The 19,014-nt window shown below is 33.5% G+C and overlaps 1 protein-coding gene across 3 annotated transcripts in view; it reads left to right on the top strand.

The window, feature by feature from the left end:
- Positions 1 to 19,014, top strand: part of Parp1 (Poly-(ADP-ribose) polymerase) — a 583,272-nt gene that overhangs the window by 408,118 nt on the left and 156,140 nt on the right. For all 3 annotated transcript variants that reach the window (XM_090399735.1, XM_090399736.1, XM_090399737.1), the window contains exon 19: positions 2,468 to 2,590. In XM_090399735.1, the coding sequence (XP_090255861.1) occupies positions 2,468 to 2,590 (123 nt within the window). The remainder of the gene's footprint in view (positions 1 to 2,467; positions 2,591 to 19,014) is intronic.

A 19,014-nucleotide genomic window follows, 5' to 3' on the forward strand; every position in this document is an offset into this window, starting at 1 on the left:
GTTACAGGTACATCGAATTTTGTAAACTTCTGGGTGGGCCAGGTATGGAAGAGGATCTTTGGATGAGCTAAGTAAATTTTTTAATGTTGTATTTAAGTAGTGTTCTATCTATTTTTTCTGAAATGTCCCTAATGTAGAATATTGCTATGGCATTCTTGTAATCTTTTTTGTTTTTATGGAGGATCTTGTGAACCATTTTTTTATTGTATCCATTTTTTACAAACATTTGGCTAATAATTTGGCCTGTTCATTGGAGCAAATTGTGTGGGCTCTGTGTTTGTGTTGGATGCTGATATGAATTTTTATGTATGTATTGGCCTGTGTGTGTGTGTGTGTAGATTTGCAGTAGACTATGAAGGAAAGACAGTCTGAGGGAAGACGTGACGAGTGTGTCTAGAAAAGGAAGAGAGTTGTTGTTTTCGATTTTGATGGTGAATTGGATACATTTGTGTTGTTTGTTCAGGTGGCTTAGGAATATATTTAATGTTTTGCATCCATGGGGGTCATATCATCAACATATCTGATCCAGACTTTGGGCTTTAGGCTTGTTGAATCTAGAGCTCGTTGCTCAGTCATGTAATAGTTAGCTATAGGGAGTTGGGGGGTGAGCCCATGCCCATACCTTCTTTTTATAGTAAAAATTATTTTGCCACACAAAATACCCAGAGCGAGTATATGGGCAAAGAGGGCTATGATGTCGGATAAGAGAAGAATAGGATTATTGATCGGGACATTAGTGAAAAGAGCAGCTATGTCAAAGCTGACTAATAAATCTTTGCCTTTGAGTGTGATTTTCAAATTTTGTTTATGAAGTGTTGTGTATTTTTTTATGTAGGAGTAGGGTGGGGAAGTGACCTACCAAGTCCTTGAGTCTGGCCACTAATTTCTTGGCTAAGTGATAATTAGGGCTGTCAGTTCCTTCAACTATTAGTCGTAGTGGTATGTTTGTTTTGTGTATTTTTGACAGGCCATAAATTCTCGGAGCACAAGCATAATGCAGTATTAGTTTTTTGGTTATTTCTTCTGGCCAAGTGATTACCGATTTGATTAATTCGGGTTTTTTTTATATTTTTTATTATTTTTTTTTAATGATGCTGTTTGTAGGGTTGTAGTTCACCATTTGGTATATGTTGAGGTCAGATACCAAATGGTTCGTTTTTTCTAGGTATGCTGTCCAATCGAGGACAATGGTAGCTTATCTTTATCTGCATTTGCAATCATGATGTCTATGTAATTTTTTAAGGATTTAATAGCCAATTTTTCGGCTTTGGTTAGGTTGCACCTTAGCTGTTTGTTAGAGTTTAATATGTACGATGTTTCCATTCATATTTTGTCTGTTAAATTGGGGGGGGGGGGATCTTAGACCTCTTTCGATATGATAAATGAAATCTAATTTGTTTACTGACCTTAGTGTAGTGGCATAGTTCAGGCCTTTTTCCAGAAGTATGACAAAGTTAAGGTTGTAGCTGGATTTGTTAATAACTTGGCCATTGCCCATTGGTGGTTGATTGCTTCTGATTTTTCTCATATGTGATTGGCTGCTCCTTGTCTCGTTGATTTGTAATTGGCTATTCCTCTGGATATGGCATCTGGATTGTCTGTTGCTTTCTTGTTGTTTTAGTGCTTGAAACTTTTGCTATTAATTTTTTTTTTTTCTTAAGTAACACGTGCTTAGCTGAGTCGTCTGTAATCTTGTCTAGAATATCCCAAATATCGGGATTAATGTAGCTTGATAGCTCTAATTTTTGCTGTAAAGGCCAGCCAAAGTCTGGCTCAGGTATGTTGATTATATTTTTGCCATTTAACCTGATTCCTCTTAACCTGAATGCAAACAACACAAACGTATCCAATTCGTCTTCCCTCAGGCTGTCCTGTGCTTCACAGGAGTGAAAATAGGAATTTTTTTTAAAAAAAAACTTTCTTTTTTTTCACTGTCATCAGATATTCTTTAATCGCAAAATCATGGTGGTCATTTTTTTTTTCTTTCTTTCTTTCTTTTTTCCTCTGTATCTATCATTTTTAAATTGGAATAGCAATTTGAATTGATTATTATAATTACACTCGCAGGCTTGATAGAATTTAGTGAAACTTCATATTTATGATCACTATTTAAACCACTTTCACAGAATAAGACAAAAAAAAAATTATGCCACACTTGCCCCAATGTTCAGTTGCTTTGATAATGAACGATGACACCATGCAAGAGTGTTACTATGAACAATGTTTTTTTTTAATGATTTTATTTCCTTTTTTGTTGTTCTTACCACACAAACATTTCAGACAATAATACACTTAAAATCTTTATACAGTATTAACAAGTTTTCTCTTCCATATTAAAAAAAATAAATAAATAAAAAAAAGGCTGAGAAGGAAATAAATTTATAATTATAGATTAATTACACTGTAGCTTAAATTTTCGTATAATTTGTATTGGTACTGGAGTCTCAATAAATACTTTTATCTATAGATAATAAAAAATAAGAACAATGTCTCCCAGCTTCTTGATGCTGCAAACCGCTTCTATACCTTAATTCCTCATGATTTTGGAATGAAGAAACCCCCACTTTTGGATAATGAAGATATTATTAAGGTACAGTATTTTTGTTGTGCAATACATGTCATAATATGTTTTTAAAAGTTTTTAAGCCGACACAGAAATAGCTAATGTAGAATAGCACAGATTATCTGTAATCTCTGCTATCTACATAGAAGTGGATAATAATATTCATAAAGGTGTTCCACATCTATAATATGGCTGATTAACTTACAAGAAATGCAGTATTTTAAATTATTTGCATGCACCAACTCACCCTATACTTTACACAAATTTCCTAGTTCATACTAGATATAATTATTCACTGTCAAGTATTCACCTGATAACATGCTAACACCTGATAGTTGCTGATGTGACTTCAGGAAATCATTTAACAGATACTGTTTTTCAGAAATATGTGGCAAGATATCATGTGATTTACTGTAACACGTGAATGCAAAACGTTTTTGCATCTACCTATGTGATCAATGCAATGTTTTAATCAATAGAGATTAAAACGGAAAAAATCTTTTAATCTCTGTTGATTTATCTTGTGCCTTCTGAAGGCAAACTACATCATCAACAAATTCCTGATATGTGCCCTTGGGGGATGTACAAGGCAAACTACATATTAAATCAATATTATATCATGATGAAAAAACACATAAAGAAGAAGACTATGAAATAACTGAAGTGTCACAAATTCTATCAAAAGTTATGTAAAGCATCCGAGGCAAAATGGAAAAGCTGCAGGTGAGGATGAAGGCACAGCTAAACTTCTCAAAGTAGGTGGAGAAGTGATCTACAGAATCTTGCCAAAACTTTTTACCTAATGTGTGAAGAAAAATTATGTACCAAGGACATGGAAAAAGGTTATTCTTATTTTGGTACACATCAAGGGTGAAGCAGAAGATTTGAAGAACTATCAACCTATTAGTCTACTCTCAGTGTTTACAAAAGTCTTGGCTCATAGGCTTTAGGCAACTAGACCTTGCACAACCAAAAGAACAAGCAGGCTTTTGAGGTGGCTTCAGCAAAATGGACCATGTTGAAGTTTCACAACAGATTATTGAATGTTCTAATGACTACCAACTATAATTATGTCTTAGTTTTATTGATTATGAAAAAGCCTTTTAGTCAGAAAAACTTGTATGATACTTAAAGCATTACAGAACTAGCAAGTGGTGGGGCCATATGTCAGGACCACCAAATCAGCACTCACCAGTGCAACAGTAACAATTCATTTTAATGGAGACATCTCTATTGTGGAAATACAGAGAGAGACATAAGACAAGGTGACACAATATCTCCAAAACTATTCACAGCATGGCTAAAAGAAATTCACACTTCTTGCTAAGAAAGAAAAAGATCTGAAGTTAAATGGAAGATACATAAGCCATTTATGCTCTGCAGGTGACATTGTTATCTTTATCTGAAGTCCACATGTATTGTGCAGGCGCATTTGTGAACTTCAAATTACTAACAAAACAGCTGGCTTACAGATAAACCTAAGAAGATCCAAGTTATTTCAATAGCTCTGCACATTCTTCTTCTTCTTCTTCTTCTGCAGCTTTTCCCACTTAAGTAGGGTCACTGTTTGTGGTGAGTCTCCTCCACAACCTCCTGTCTTGGGCTGTAGCCACATCCAAGTTCTTCATCCTCAAGTCCTCCTCCACCATCTCTTCTTTGGCCGTCTGCATTTCCTCTTCCCCTGCATGACCTTTCTTCCTATATACTCTTCCTTCCTCCTCATCATATGACCAAACCATCTCAACCTTGCCTCCTCTATCTTTGCTCCTAAGTTCGTAACTTTCACCGTTCCCCCTTACATAATCATTTCTCAGATGATCCTTTCTTGTCACACCGCACATCCACCTAAGCATTCTCATCTCTGCTACCTCCATCCTGCTGATGTTATTTTTCCTCAGGGCCACAGTTTCCATAGCATACATCATAGCTGGTCTCACTACTGTCCTGTAGATTTTGCCTTTAAGATTCATCGGTACCCTCTTATCGCATAGCACTCCAGCCATCTCTCTCTCTCCAGTTCCTCCATCCTGCATCCCACTTCCTTCTCAGCCTCACCATCCTCTTTCATTGTTGAACCTAAGTATCTAAAGTCACTGACCTTCCTGATGACATTTCCTTCCAGCTCCAGATCTGTCTCTTGACTGCCACTTTGCAACACATATACTCTGTCTTACTTCTGTTCTGTCTCATACCCCTCTCTCTTCCAGTACTTTTCCTCCAACTTCCCAATTTAGCTGCCACTTCTTCTCTTGATTCTGCAAACAGCACGATGTCACCTGCATACAACATAGTCCAAGGTGCATCTTCTCTCACCTCCTCCGTCACCATCTCCATCATGATATTAAACAGGAACGGACTTAGTGCTGACCCTTGATGCAAGCCAATTGTCACTGGAAAACTTTCTCTCTCTCCCCAGTCAGGTTTGAACTCTTGTCTTCACATTTCTGTACATATCCTGCACCAACCTGACATATTTCTCCGGTACCTTCTTCTCCTTCAAACACCTCCAGACTTCTTGCCTTGGCACCCTATCATAAGCTTTCTCCAGATCAATAAACCGATTTAGCTCCCGTTGCTTCTCTCGAAACTTTTCCATCATCTGTCATAACCCAAAGTTAGCATCTGTCGTCGATCGACCAGGCATGAAGCCAAATTTCTCCTTTGCAATCCCCACCTCCTTCCTCAGTCTTCCATCAAGAACCCTCTCTAGGATCTTCATTGTGCCGGAAATCAACATTATTCCTCTGTAATTCTTACAGTCTTGGGCATCCCCTTTACTCTTGTAGATGGGGACGAGTACTTTCCCTCCATTCCTCGGGTATATTTTCCTGTTGACAAACTTTTATTAACAGGTCCTTGCATCTTGTACATTATTATTCCACCACCAACCCTCCTTCTGCTCTCTAATCTTTCCGGATGTTTCACCAAACACTTCAGTAGCACATCTTAGAATTACTTTGGAATTATATCTCCACCAGTCTTGTATACCAGCTCTGCACATTCTGAAATAATAAAAATCAATGACAGTGTTATTGAACAAGTGGATCATTACATATACTTAGGATAATGGATATCAGTGGATCAAAATATCATGGAAGAAGTCAAAAGATGAACTTGAAAAGGTGTATAAAAGCCAATTACTGCTATCCATGAAAAGGAAAGTTTTTAATCAGTGCATTTTTTTCTATGTTGACATAATGGCTGTGAAACATGGAAATGAAGCTCAAAAACTAAGATGAATGAAGATTGAATGTTCATTCAATGTCATGCATGTCATGGTCATCGTAGTAAAGTCTTCTTAATCATAAAGAATTTATTATTCGTTCATTTCATTGCAAACATAAGAAGTCAATAGAAAAGAAGCAGAGTTAGAGAATTGCCACAGGGACATATTTGCCAATGTCATGCATGTCATGGTCATCGTAGTAAAGTCTTCTTAATCATAAAGAATTTATTATTCATTCATATCATTGTAAACATAAGAAGTCAATAGAAAAGAAGCAGAGTTAGAGAATTGCCACAGGGACATATTTGGCATTACTGAGATGAAAAAGATGGTGAGATCCTGCGAAACAATAAATATAGGATGTTATCTGTGGGCAATAGCAATCAGAAAAAAGGAAGGAGCAGGATAGCATTCAACATTGAACACAAAGGTGAGCTTTATGAACTAGCAGTCTGTTTCAAATAGTGTACAAACAAATTTCAGAATTGGGGAATTAAACAATAAAACTTAGTTTCATCTATGATACTAAAGAAGGTTCTGCAAAGAAAGAAGTGAAGGAATTTTTTGACTCACTGGAGAAGTAGATATAAAGAAAATGGAAAAGCTGCTTCTTAGAGATCTAAACTGTAGGATAAGAAATGAATCCCAGGCAGATAAAAATGTTTTGGGGAAATAGCATAGCTAATACTAAGTGCCTGTTGGATTTTTATTCAGGAATGCACAGAGTAGTCAGCACTTATAGGATACTTCAACAAAGAGATGTGCACAAATCCACATGAAAAGAAGACCCCCCTCCCTCCCTCCCAAAAAAAAAAAAAAGTCCTGTTGACTACATTATCTTTGAATAGTGATATCTTCGTGCTATTTCAAGACATGCGAATACAATGTGATTTGAAACAGGAAGTGATCATTATTTAGTTTTGAGCAGAATAAAAAATGCCTTTCGAATAGAAAAAAATCACTTTCGAATAGAAAAAAATCTAGCAGATGAGTACACTAAAATATACAAATATTATTTTAAAAAAATAAATGAAATAAAATAAAGAGCTTGAAAACATGATCAGACCTTCCTAACACTCTGGCAGAATGAAGAAGACATCGTTTGGATTTGGCCAAGAAGCATATGATGAAATTGTATGTAAGGATAGCAAAACTAAAATTTCATGGTGTACTGAAGAAGTTATAAAGGCATCCCAGAAAAGGAAGAAAGAAGAAAACTTAGTAGGAACTTTCAATGCAAAAGTTCCTAATAAGTAAGTCAGTATCTGCCTTTAGAGAATGCTGAAAAAAATTTAAGAATGCTAAGCTGTATATAAAAGCAGCTGAACAATTCAATCTCTTTAACTGTCTGTTTAGGTACATTTTGCAGACTAAGGGAATGGTCTTTTAGATTGAGTTTGACTTTGTGCAGATTGTTCCAGGATTTTTGCTATGGATTTTATTAAAGTTTTGTATTTGCAAAAATTGATTGATCCATTCTTTTTTTTTTTTTTTTTTTTTTTTTTTTTTTTTTTTTTTTTTTAAATCAGACTATTTGCATAGACACATAAGGACAAAATGTGTCAAAATTGAATATTAAAATTAGATGCACTCTTAATGAACTTAATAAAATTTGGGAATTCAGATGAGTGCAAGAATATGCTAGTGTGTTAGTTTTGGTTTCAGTTGAATCATTTTTGACAAGATTTGGCAGAATAGTTCAAACATATTCTTTATTTTACAGTAGTTGAATGGAATATGGCATATTTTGATTTAAAAAGAACACCTTAGCATAAACATCTTAATGCTAACCTTAGCTATGTCCCCCTTCAACTATCTAGTTTCAGCGTGCACGAGATAATGCCCACATGTACATGCTCATCAATACTATAGCATCCAGAATGCCTTCAAATGTCAGCAATATGTTTGCAAGTTAATTTAAATCTTTTGATTCTCTTGTAATGTATATTTTTGTATTTCTCTTTTTCATGTTGTGCACCTGATGAAGTCTTCTAAGAAGAGGAAATTAGTTGTGCTTTCAAATAATAAATGTTTTTTTTTTTTTTTCATTTTGGCATCTCTTGGCTAACCATCATTAAATTCTCTAATTTCTTTAATTATGTCTTATAGCCGAGTAAATCTGTTCCGTCAAATATGTAGCCTATATGATGAGACAACTTACAAAAGTATCAGGGATTTACAGAAAACATTGCACAGAATTGGTCTCACCATCAATAGTTGAATATTTCTTAAGCATTGTAAATTCCATGATCTTGTTTCTAAATTAATTTCCTTAAAAGAAACTATCAAAACAAATAGAGCTAAAAGAATATATTATAGAGCATAAAAAAGTTTCTAAATGAAAGAATTTTTGATACTGAACATACTTCACACATTTGTACGCCTTTAAAGTTTCTTTATCTTCTACTGTTGAACTTACTTTAGAATACAAATATTTGGCAACATATTATGATCAACTCACAAGCATCTAACGTTCGGAACACCAACAAAGTTATATTAATTAGAAAGTTTGAAACTTTAAATTTTATTATTATTGTTATTACATGACACCTCCAGGGAGTTCAAGGACTTATTGGGGGATGGCACACTACTCTACTTCGCTTAATACATCTCATCCTCTCCACTACTACTACTTAAATTTAGAACAGCAAGTCATTCAAATCTAAATTTGGACTCTCTCCTGATAAGATTATTATTAACATATCCAGCTACCATCTTTCTAATGATGAAAAGGTTATTCTTAATAAATGTCTCTTAATTTTGTTGTGCTACCAGTATCAGTTCAAAAGGAAAGATCCAAAGGAACTGTTACTTACAAAAATAGAGAAAGCAACTTCATTCCTTCCATGTGAAGAATCTTATTTATTTCATATGGAATCCATCTTCATGATTAACAATACAAAACCCCACTACTACTACTTCTTCTTCTTCCTAACATGGAATATAGGCCATGTGGCCTGTTCCAGTCTCATGCCATCTCTTTCTTGGTCTTCCGATTCTTCTTTTTCCACTTATTTTGTATCTGTATAATATTTTTGGTAGTCTGCTGTTGTCCATTCGATTTAAATGTTCTAGCCATTTTTTTTTATACTGCTTATGTAGTAATTAATTGGTTTTATTTTTAGGGATTGTAAGATTTCTTCATGTGTTTTGTGGTCCAACTTGGTATATCCAGCTGTTTTTCTGAGGAACTTCATTTCTGCTGTTTGAATTCGTTTTTCATCTTTCCTTTTCATGGTCCATGTTTCGCTTCTGTATAGTAGAGTTGGTTTTGACAAGACATTATATAGTCTGATTCTAGTGTGTTTTTGTACCAGGGATGGCTTAAATATATTATTTATTATGCCATTTACTTTGACAAAATTTGATATTTTAGTGTCTATGTCTTTTTCTTCTTCGTATGATAGAGTACAAAACCCCACTTGGATAATGTTATTATTGCAGAATGTCAAGCTGTAAAGAATCTACAGAAAAATAAGGTTATTAATTCTGTCTGCAGACAAAGATAACTTGACTGTCATCCTAGATACTAAAAAATACAATAGTAAAATGTTACTACTACTTTCAAACAGATACTTATGCAATTCTTCAAAGGGATCCACCTCATGAACTTCATAATCACACTAATCCGAGAACCACTATAGAATTCCCTAGAAATTTAATAATTTTTCATTCACATCATCTTCTCATCCCCTGATTAAATGGTTTGCCTAAAATATATAAGGAAAACACCCCACCTCATTATAGAAGGCATTGATTCTCCCACATACAAGCTTTTAAAACTTAGCCAAAGTGTAACAAGCTTGACCACCTCTTTTTTCAAGAATTCTAATGCTTTTTCAGTTCTCAAAAGTATGCATCTTCAAAAAGATAAAATTATGCCAAGTTTCAATGTTATTTCCCTCTTTAAGAGATTTTAAAAAGAGGTGTTAATTCTTTTAAAAGATAAGTTATGAAAAAAAGTTGTCACTCCTGACCCATTGCATAAATTCTGGTTACTTTACTTTTAGAAGTACTCTTTACTAACAGAACTTCCACTCAGCCATGGGCAATCGATTATCTCCTGTATTAGCCAATTTATATTTAGAAATGCACATTACCAAAATTCAAAGTGAAACTCAGGTGACAAAATGGCTGTAGTTGCTACATTTCTTCCACATTTCAGTAGTGCACGGCATAGAAACAATACTGTAAACAACATGAATTAATATTTACAATATATACATAACAATATTTCTGTGTTATTTCTTGAGAATTACAATATTATGGTAAGTATGTTAACTGTTTAAATACATTTAACCTCCCTACCAGCCAAGGTGGATGAAATAGCCAGACCACCCTAGCATTTTTCATGGATCAAAATTTCAGTGGCATTCTACCTTTTATCATGTAATTACACTCCTCCACTGTTAATCCCTTAACATGGTCAAAATCCCATAGCGATTTTGAGCCATGCCTTTACGTGTTCTGTGTTACTTGGAATTTCCTTTACTGTCCTATGATATGTGACATTTTTTGCTGCTCAGTTTATGTATTATCTCTTCCTCAAAATAAAAACAAATTTCACATGTGCAAAAATAAATAATCAATTTATAATAAATAACAAAAACAATAAATACTGAATCTATTTAGTAGTAGTAAATTTGATGTCTTTTATTCTTCAAATCAGTGCAACAGAACAAGATGACTTTATGTTCTTTCACTTTGCTGACAATATAGAAGCTTTTTTTTTCGAATGTATGTTTATATTGAAAATATTGTGTCAAATAATATATTTTTTAAATAACATTTATTGAAATAAATATGAGCTTTTGTTTTCTATCCTTGCAAAATGCCATTATATGGATCTTCACATTTAAGTTTTAGAAACGAGTTTTTTTTTGTTGTTGCTGTTGTTGTTTGTTTGTTTGTTTGTTTTTTTTTATGAACAACAAATGATGTTAAACTGCATTACTCGGTTTCCGATTACGAATCTTTTTTAGTATCAAAAATTTATATCAAATGATATTTTAGCAGGGACTCTTTGGCTTCATCTTTTGCTTAAAATAGCCAGAGTTTTTTTTTTTTTTTTTTTTTTTGTAGGATGCACATTACTATAATATTCTGTTGTTGACCACTGTAGATATGTTGAAAATATTCAAATGAAGGATATCACTAAGACAGAATAATTCAAAATTTATGCTCATTTTGAAGATTTTCTACTAGTTTTCCCCCCCCCCCCCTCTCCTTGAACTCAGTTACATAACTACTCTAAATTTCTACTGGTTTGAAAGTGTTCAAAGACAGTATTCAAAATCTATTGCTTCATTTTTCCGTTTTGACAAAAGAAATAAGGCAATAATATTGTTGATTGTTGAATGCTTTTATTGTTGGAAGTTTTTCCATTTGGTTATACTATAAATTAAAGATACTATATATTAAAGATACTAAAAGAAATTATATACTTGCTTTAATCCTTTATCCAAGTGTAAGCAAACAAGTTTGCACCTGAACTATTTTCAGGACTGAGGCAACTCGTCTAAAGAAGCTAAGACTTCACCATCACTTGCTGTAGTATCCTATAATGCATTATGCGAAAGGTCACTACCCAGACCAGTTTTGACCTTTATGGAGGTCTCATCAGTGGGAGCCAGACTCAGAGGTGATGCTAAGCTTGAAGTTATGAGTATCCCGTTATGGGATACTACGGCAAGTGATGTGAAGCCTTAGCTTCTTTATATGAGTTGCCCCAGTCCTGAAAATAGTTCAGGAACAAACTTTTTTGCTACACTTGGATAAAGGATTAAACCAAGTACAGGTATCCCTTGCTTAACAAGGGATTTGATTAACTGCAAGAGTTTTAATTAATGCACCTTTAAATTTACCACACAAAAACATGCAAGACTCGAGGAGTGTTTCCTGGCCAAGAGAAAGAAAGTCGTGAGCATGATGACATCATTCCTCCCATTAAGCATGAAGAGAGGGTGTATTACAAGCTCCAATTGTTCTGCTGTATTTGCAAATTACATTCTTTGTAATATTTTTCATTCAAAAAATGTCATCCAAATTCTCTTAAGGATCTGTGTGAGAATGTGAAATATTTATTTTTTCCACCAAAGGCAAATCATTGCTACAACCCATGGATATGGGCATCATTGCAACTTTCAAAGCCTGTTTTCCTAAAAAGTCATTCTCAAAGGCAGTAGAAACAACAGGAGAAAATGCGATTATGCTCCAAGAATTTTGGAAAAAATTTAACAGTAAATACGCAGTTGAAAACATTCATGACTCGTGGGAGCAAGTGTCTTCTAGCTGCATTAGAGCTGTTTGGAAAAACCTTTTGCCTGAATTCATTAATGACTCAGGTGGTTTCCAAAATCCTGTGAACAATGTGGTTGAAGAAATTGTTGCAATTGGTAAAGACTTTGGTTTTGATGGTGTTGATGCAGAAGATGTTAAAGAATTATTGGATTCAAATTCAAAAGACTTCAGTGATAATGATCTTGAAATTGAACAACAAACCGTGTATGAAGACAACAAACAAATGGAATGTGAAGATGAGGTTCCAAGAAGATGAGATAATAATCAAAGACCTGGATGGAATATTTTGCAGTTTAGAATCGCTTAAGCACTAAGTAATAGTGCTTAATTCTTCGATTAACATATGGATATGTTAATTGAAGAATGCTTGTTTACCAAGGTTTAGAGAGTCATTTTTCTTGTTATCCTGGAATTTATGCTGATAAGAAAAACTAAAACTGTTCAAATGATTCTTGATAACTTTTTTTGATGAAAAATTGCAATAACTAATGTAGGTACAAGCATTTATTAAACATTTACTTTGCATTCATTTTTTTATCTTTCCTAAAAGAGTACCATATTAAATGAATTATTAATACAGTAGTTGATCATGGATGAATTGTAATTTTTATCATCGATTATTATATTTGATTAACATGATTTTGATATATGCGGTAACATTGAGGGATTAATTAATTGCCTTAATCAAGGGATACCTGTATATAATTTCTTGGTATCTTTAATTTATAGTATAACCAAGAGGAAAAACTTCCAACAACTTTCTCTAATCCAGAGTATTTTAATAATAAGGTGTGATACCTTTTGGCTACTCATATATGAAAATATTACTTCTACATTACATCAACCTTAGTATCACCTCTACATCCAGCTCCAACTAATGAGACCTCAATAAAGGTCAAAACCAGTCTGGGTAGTCACCCTTCCCATAATGCATAGCATTATACATGTCTGCAAGGAGATGTGTTTTGCACTGTGGGATGCTAAGGCAAGTGATGTGAAGTCTTAGCTTCTTTATATGAATTGCCCAGTCCTGAAAATAGTTTAAGCACAAACTTGTTTGCTTACACTTTGATAAAGGATTAAACCTTTTTATATTAAACCTAAAAATAATTTCTCGGTATCTTTAATTCATTGAAACTTTTAATTCTGTATACATTTTCTTTGCAATCTAAAATCAGCTGTTTGCTGAAATTATTCTAAGTTTTCGAAATATTATGCTTTATTTTCACCATGTAAAACTGTTTATATGCATACCAGACAAAAGAAAGTTCAGTAGTGTTTTTTTGTTTTTTTTTTCTTAAAAAAAAATTCTAAATATTACTTCTTCTGCTGGTGCTGGTTGCTATTTCTGAAATAATCTATGTCTTAGAAATACTCGATAATATTCTTCTCAGCTAGAGGAAAAGCTAAAGGCTTAGATTACTCTCACTTCTATTGAGAAAGAAAAGAGAGAACACTTCCCTAGAAGTCACACTAAAGTGCCTTAAGCTGTAGTGCAGAATACATCAAGAATGTTTTGTTTCGTTTTCAATTATTAGTTAGCAGGCATCCTAACACAGAAATACTGACATTTCTGTGACATTATTTATGCCAAACTAATTTCTTAATTTATAATGATCAGTTTCACTTTTATTATTGAAAAATTATAAATTATTTCATACAGTTATCTTTTTAAAAAAAAGATTTGAATTATTTAAAAGAAAAGACGCATATGTGTTACATATGCATTTTTTTTTTCTTTTTTTTTTCGGGGGAGAGTTATAGACCTATTCAATCTGCAGATATTTCAGAGAATTTATTTTAAACATCATTCACAAAACAATTGTTACAAATGTGCTTATGCATTTTAGTGTAAAATAAAATGGTAACAAAAGTTTAGCTACTTCAACAATGACACTTCAAAAATGTTGTTATATCTGGTGATGTTAGATATTTTTTTCTGGCATGATTTCTCGATTAATTATGGTGTAATCAATTTACAGAATTTTCTCCACTTGTATTCTCCCATTTTGTGTGCAGTGATTTGTTCTTTGTATTAAAAGAAAAAAAAAACAGATTATAACAGAAGAAGAAAAATATGTAGCATTTTCTTTTTCATTGGGTGAATTTACATTGTTTTCTCTTTGTGTTTTGAAAAGAAAGTAATAATGATTATTTTCTTACGATTTTTGCAAACAGAACATCTGATGTAATTATAAGAGTAATATGTTACCATTTTTATCCCACACGAGAAAAAGAAATAAGGCCATAATATTATTGAACCTGCCAAACTTTATTGTAGCGGAAATTTTGATTACAAAACTTGACTGTTTTGTGATATATATATATATATATATATATATATATTATTAGTATTGCTTTGCCAATTTCTAATCTGTGGCATACAGTGCTATGATGGAATTTAAGACAAAGTTTCACTTTCAGCAAACTGTATTCTTATTTACTTAAAAAAAAACAGTCTTATAATAGGCAAATTTCAAATACAGTTGCATTAGATGGGATTGTAGTGCACAGAATGTTTCAAAAATTAAGAAATAAATACAAAATCAATAACGGAAAAACTCACGTAAAAATATTATTTAATAGTAAAATTTTCGCCTATGTGTCACAGGCATGTTCATTACATTTTAAGCTCAAATTAAACAATAACTGACAATTCCAAAAAGCGCCACCTAAGTAGCTAGTGTAAGATAACTAAAAAATAACTAAAAAGGTAAATAAATTTCCTAACTAAAATAAAATATATATATACACCATAAAAAGTTAGGAAAGATTAGCTGAATTATAAAGTACCATCTCCCATAAAGGGGATAGACGTAAACCATCAGATCTGTTTAAATTAGGCAAGTGAAGTAAAGTTTCATATTTTTCTTTATAAAGCCGTTCCATGAGGAACCGACTTTTGTGAAGGATTCTTGTCTTGTTCCAATGAACTCTATGTCTGGTGATGATGGCATGTTCTGCGAATCCAGACTGTTCAGGTTCAAGGTATTCAATATAAGACTGGTCTTCTTCTAGCCGAATAGAGGCAGATCTTCCTGTTTGTCCGAAATAAGATAATCCACAAGAGCCAGGAATCTGGTAAATACCATTATAATTAAGACGTGGAAGCTTGTCCTTAGGAGAAGGGAGACAGGTGGAGATTTTTCTGAATGGTTGAAAGGCAACAAAAATATTCAGTGGTTTTAAAACTTTTGCTATACATTCACTAATGCCTTGTACATAAGGGATAGGAATGTGCATTATTTTTCTTCTGTGTTTGAAGAGGAAGACAAAATACTCATAGCCGTTTTGATGAAGGAATTCTTGTATCCATTAGATAGAAAGGAAGAAGTAACATATTGCAGTTCTTTCTGTAATAGATCGTCTGAAGAACAAAAGGAGTGGGCACGATGAACCAGTGTTTTAATAGTTATTGCCTTTTGACTGGGATGGTGATCAGATTCAGCATGGATATAATGGCCTGTATGAGTCTTCTTTCTATAGACTGAGAAATGTAGGTTACCATCTGGTTGGCAAAGAATTAGAAGATCTAAAAAGGCTAACTGCTTATTTGATTCTACTTCTAGGGTAAACTGGATCCTAGGATGATGTGCATTTAACTTAGTGAAAAACTGTGGAAGTTCATCAGAATAGCCATTCCATAGAAAAAATGTCATCGAGATATCTGAACCAGTGAGTAGGTCTGGGAGAAACATCAAAGATACGTTGTTCAAAATGTTCCATAAAGAAATTGGAGATAGCAGGAGAAAGAGGATTGCCCATTGCTGTACCTTCAATTTGTTGATACAACTTATTTTCAAAGGAAAAATAACCAGAATGTATTACAAAATCAAATATTTTTCCAATGTCTGAAGGAAATTCCTGTTGCAATAATTCAATGCTGTCAGATAAAGGAACATTTGTAAATAAAGAAACAAAATGTAAACTGATCATCTAAATCTATTTCTACTCAAGTACTATATCCCATAAAGGGGGTAGACATAAACCATCCGATCTGTTTAAGTTAGGCGAGTGAAGTAAAGTTTCACATGTTTCTTTATAAAGCCATTCCATGAGGAATCAACTTTTGTGAAGGACTCTAGTCTTTTTCCAATGAACTCTATGTCTAGTGATGATGGCATGTTCTGCAAGTCCAGACTGTTCAGGTTCAAGGTATTGAATATAAGACTGGTGTTCTTCTAGCCGAATAGAGGCAGATCTTCCTGTTTGTCCGAAATAAGATAATCACTAGACATAGAGTTCATTGGAAAAAGACGAGTCCTTCACAAAAGTCGGTTCCTCATGGAACGGCTTTATAAAGAAACATGTGAAACTTTACTTCACTTGCCTAACTTAAACTGATCTGATGGTTTACGTCTATCCCCCTTTATGGGAAATAGTACTTTATAATTCAGCTAATCTTTCCTAACTTGTATTGTATATATAATTTTTTTTTTTTTTTTTGTTAGGAAATTTATTGACCTTTTTAGTTATCTTACGCTAGCTACTTAGGTGGCACTTTTTGGAATTGTCAGTTATTGTTTAATTTGAGCTTAAAATGTACTGAAGATGCCTGTGACACACAGGCAAAAAATTATACTATTAAATAATCTTTTTACGTTAGTTTTTCTGTTATTAATTTTGTATTTATATGTCTGCTCACGGTTTGCCATTATTAAAACTTATTGCTAGACTTTACAGAGAGTCTATTTCCAAAGAATCTGCTAGATATGACAAAGTATTAGTAAAGAAGGCTAAATGCATTAACAGAATAATTTTCCTAAAGCAATGTAAGATGGCTCAGGTTATTCCTACCTGTTGTAAAATAAAAGAAGTTTTTAGGTCTCCAAGAGCTCATCGGATCTATTTCATTATCAGGGAATGATCTTTTGAATTATCAGCTACACGATGCTAAGAAATCTCTAGCCCTCTTAAATAGAGAAATTATGGACATCAAGAACGCTCTAGAATCTGTTTTAACGGCTGAAACTTTTAACACTTTATTGCGCATTTCTTCGGCTTCTTACCTAAAGATCTTTAATGATTCTCGTGATAAGTTAAAGTGCAAGTTTGAATCTTTGATCAGCCTACCTAGATTCAGTAATATTATTAGTGATACAGATAAAATAGTTATCAATGTTTCCGGACGTTCACTAACAGGCAGTGAACATTTTGTTTTATCAAAAGGACTTGATTTTGCGATTGCGCCGAATAACGTGCCCCTGATGGATTCTTTTCATAACATAGACAGAGGTATTCGATCCTTATCCCAAAAAAACAGCCAACAGGTTATGTTATGAATGTGCGAAAATTCTTTTTAATGCCAAACCTCCACTTCCTAATCTTTCTTACTCTGAATTTAAAGCATTGAAATCACATAAGAATAACAATAATTTAATTAATTCAAAAGCTGACAAGGGGAAGGCTTTAATTATTCAAGATAGGAAGGAATATGAGAGAAAAATGTCTCTATTACTCCGCGACTATTCAACTTATAGGCCTCTTACATCGGATCCTACCGAGAGTCAATTGAAGAAACTTAGTTCCCTTATAGATAATGTATCTACATGGAATGAAGATCAAAGGAAAAAACTTAAAACATTTTTCGGTCGTCCACCTAGATTGTATGGTGTTCCGAAAGTTCATAAACCAGGCATTCTGTTGTGGCCAGTTGTAGATTGCATAGGTTGTTACACTTACAAAATTTCAAAATTTTTATCAAATCTTCTCACTTCTTCAACTAAGAGAACTGATACTTATATAAAAAAAATACTTTGGATTTCAAAAATAAAATTTCAGCTCTTCATTTGGACGTTTCGGATATCATGATCAGTTTAGATATTGTTTCTTTATTTACAAATGTTCCTTTATCTGACAGCATTGAATTATTGCAACAGGAATTTCCTTCAGACATTGGAAAAATATTTGATTTTGTAATACATTCTGGTTATTTTTCCTTTGAAAATAAGTTGTATCAACAAATTGAAGGTACAGCAATGGGCAATCCTCTTTCTCCTGCTATCGCCAATTTCTTTATGGAACATTTTGAACAACGTATCTTTGACAACGTTTCTCCCAGACCTACTCATTGGTTCAGATATGTCGATGACATTTTTTCTATGGAATTGCTCTTCTGATAAACTTCAACAGTTTCTCACTAAGTTAAATGCACTTCATCCTAGGATCCAGTTTACCCTAGAAGCAAAATCAAATAAGCAGTTAGCCTTTTTAGATCTTCTAATTCTTTGCCAACTAGATGGTAACCTACATTTCTCAGTCTATAGAAAGAAGACTCATACAGGCCATTATATCCATGCTGAATCTCATCACCATCCCAGTCAAAAGTCAAGATCCAGTTTACCCTAGAAGCAGAATCAAATAAGCAGTTAGCCTTTTTAGATCTTCTAATTCTTTGCCAACTAGATGGTAACCTACATTTCTCAGTCTATAGAAAGAAGACTCATACAGGCCATTATATCCATGCTGAATCTCATCACCATCCCAGTCAAAAGGCAGGAACTATTAAAACACTGATTCATCGTGCCCACTCCTTTTGTTCTTCAGACGATCTATTACAGAAAGAACTGCAATATGTTACTTCTTCCTTTCTATCTAATGGATACAAGAATTCCTTCATCAAAAGGGCTATGAGTAGTTTGTCTTCCTCTTCAAATACAGAAGAAATAATGCACATTCCTATCCCTTATGTACAAGGCATTAGTGAATGTATAGCAAAAGTTTTAAAACTACTGAATATTTTTGTTGCCTTTCGACCATTCAGAAAAAATCTCCACCTTTCTCACTTCTCCTAAGGACAAGCTTCCACATCTTAATTATCCAGGTATTTACCAGATTCCTGGCTCTTGTGGATTATCTTATTTCAGACAAACAGGAAGATCTGCCTCCATTCAGCTAGAAGAAGACCAGTCTTATATTGAATACC

The sequence above is a fragment of the Typopeltis vanoorti genome, chromosome 10 (assembly GCF_054136105.1).
Source record: "Typopeltis vanoorti isolate ZY-2024b chromosome 10, IOZ_Tvanoo_1.0, whole genome shotgun sequence".
NCBI lineage: Eukaryota > Metazoa > Arthropoda > Arachnida > Uropygi > Thelyphonidae > Typopeltis > Typopeltis vanoorti.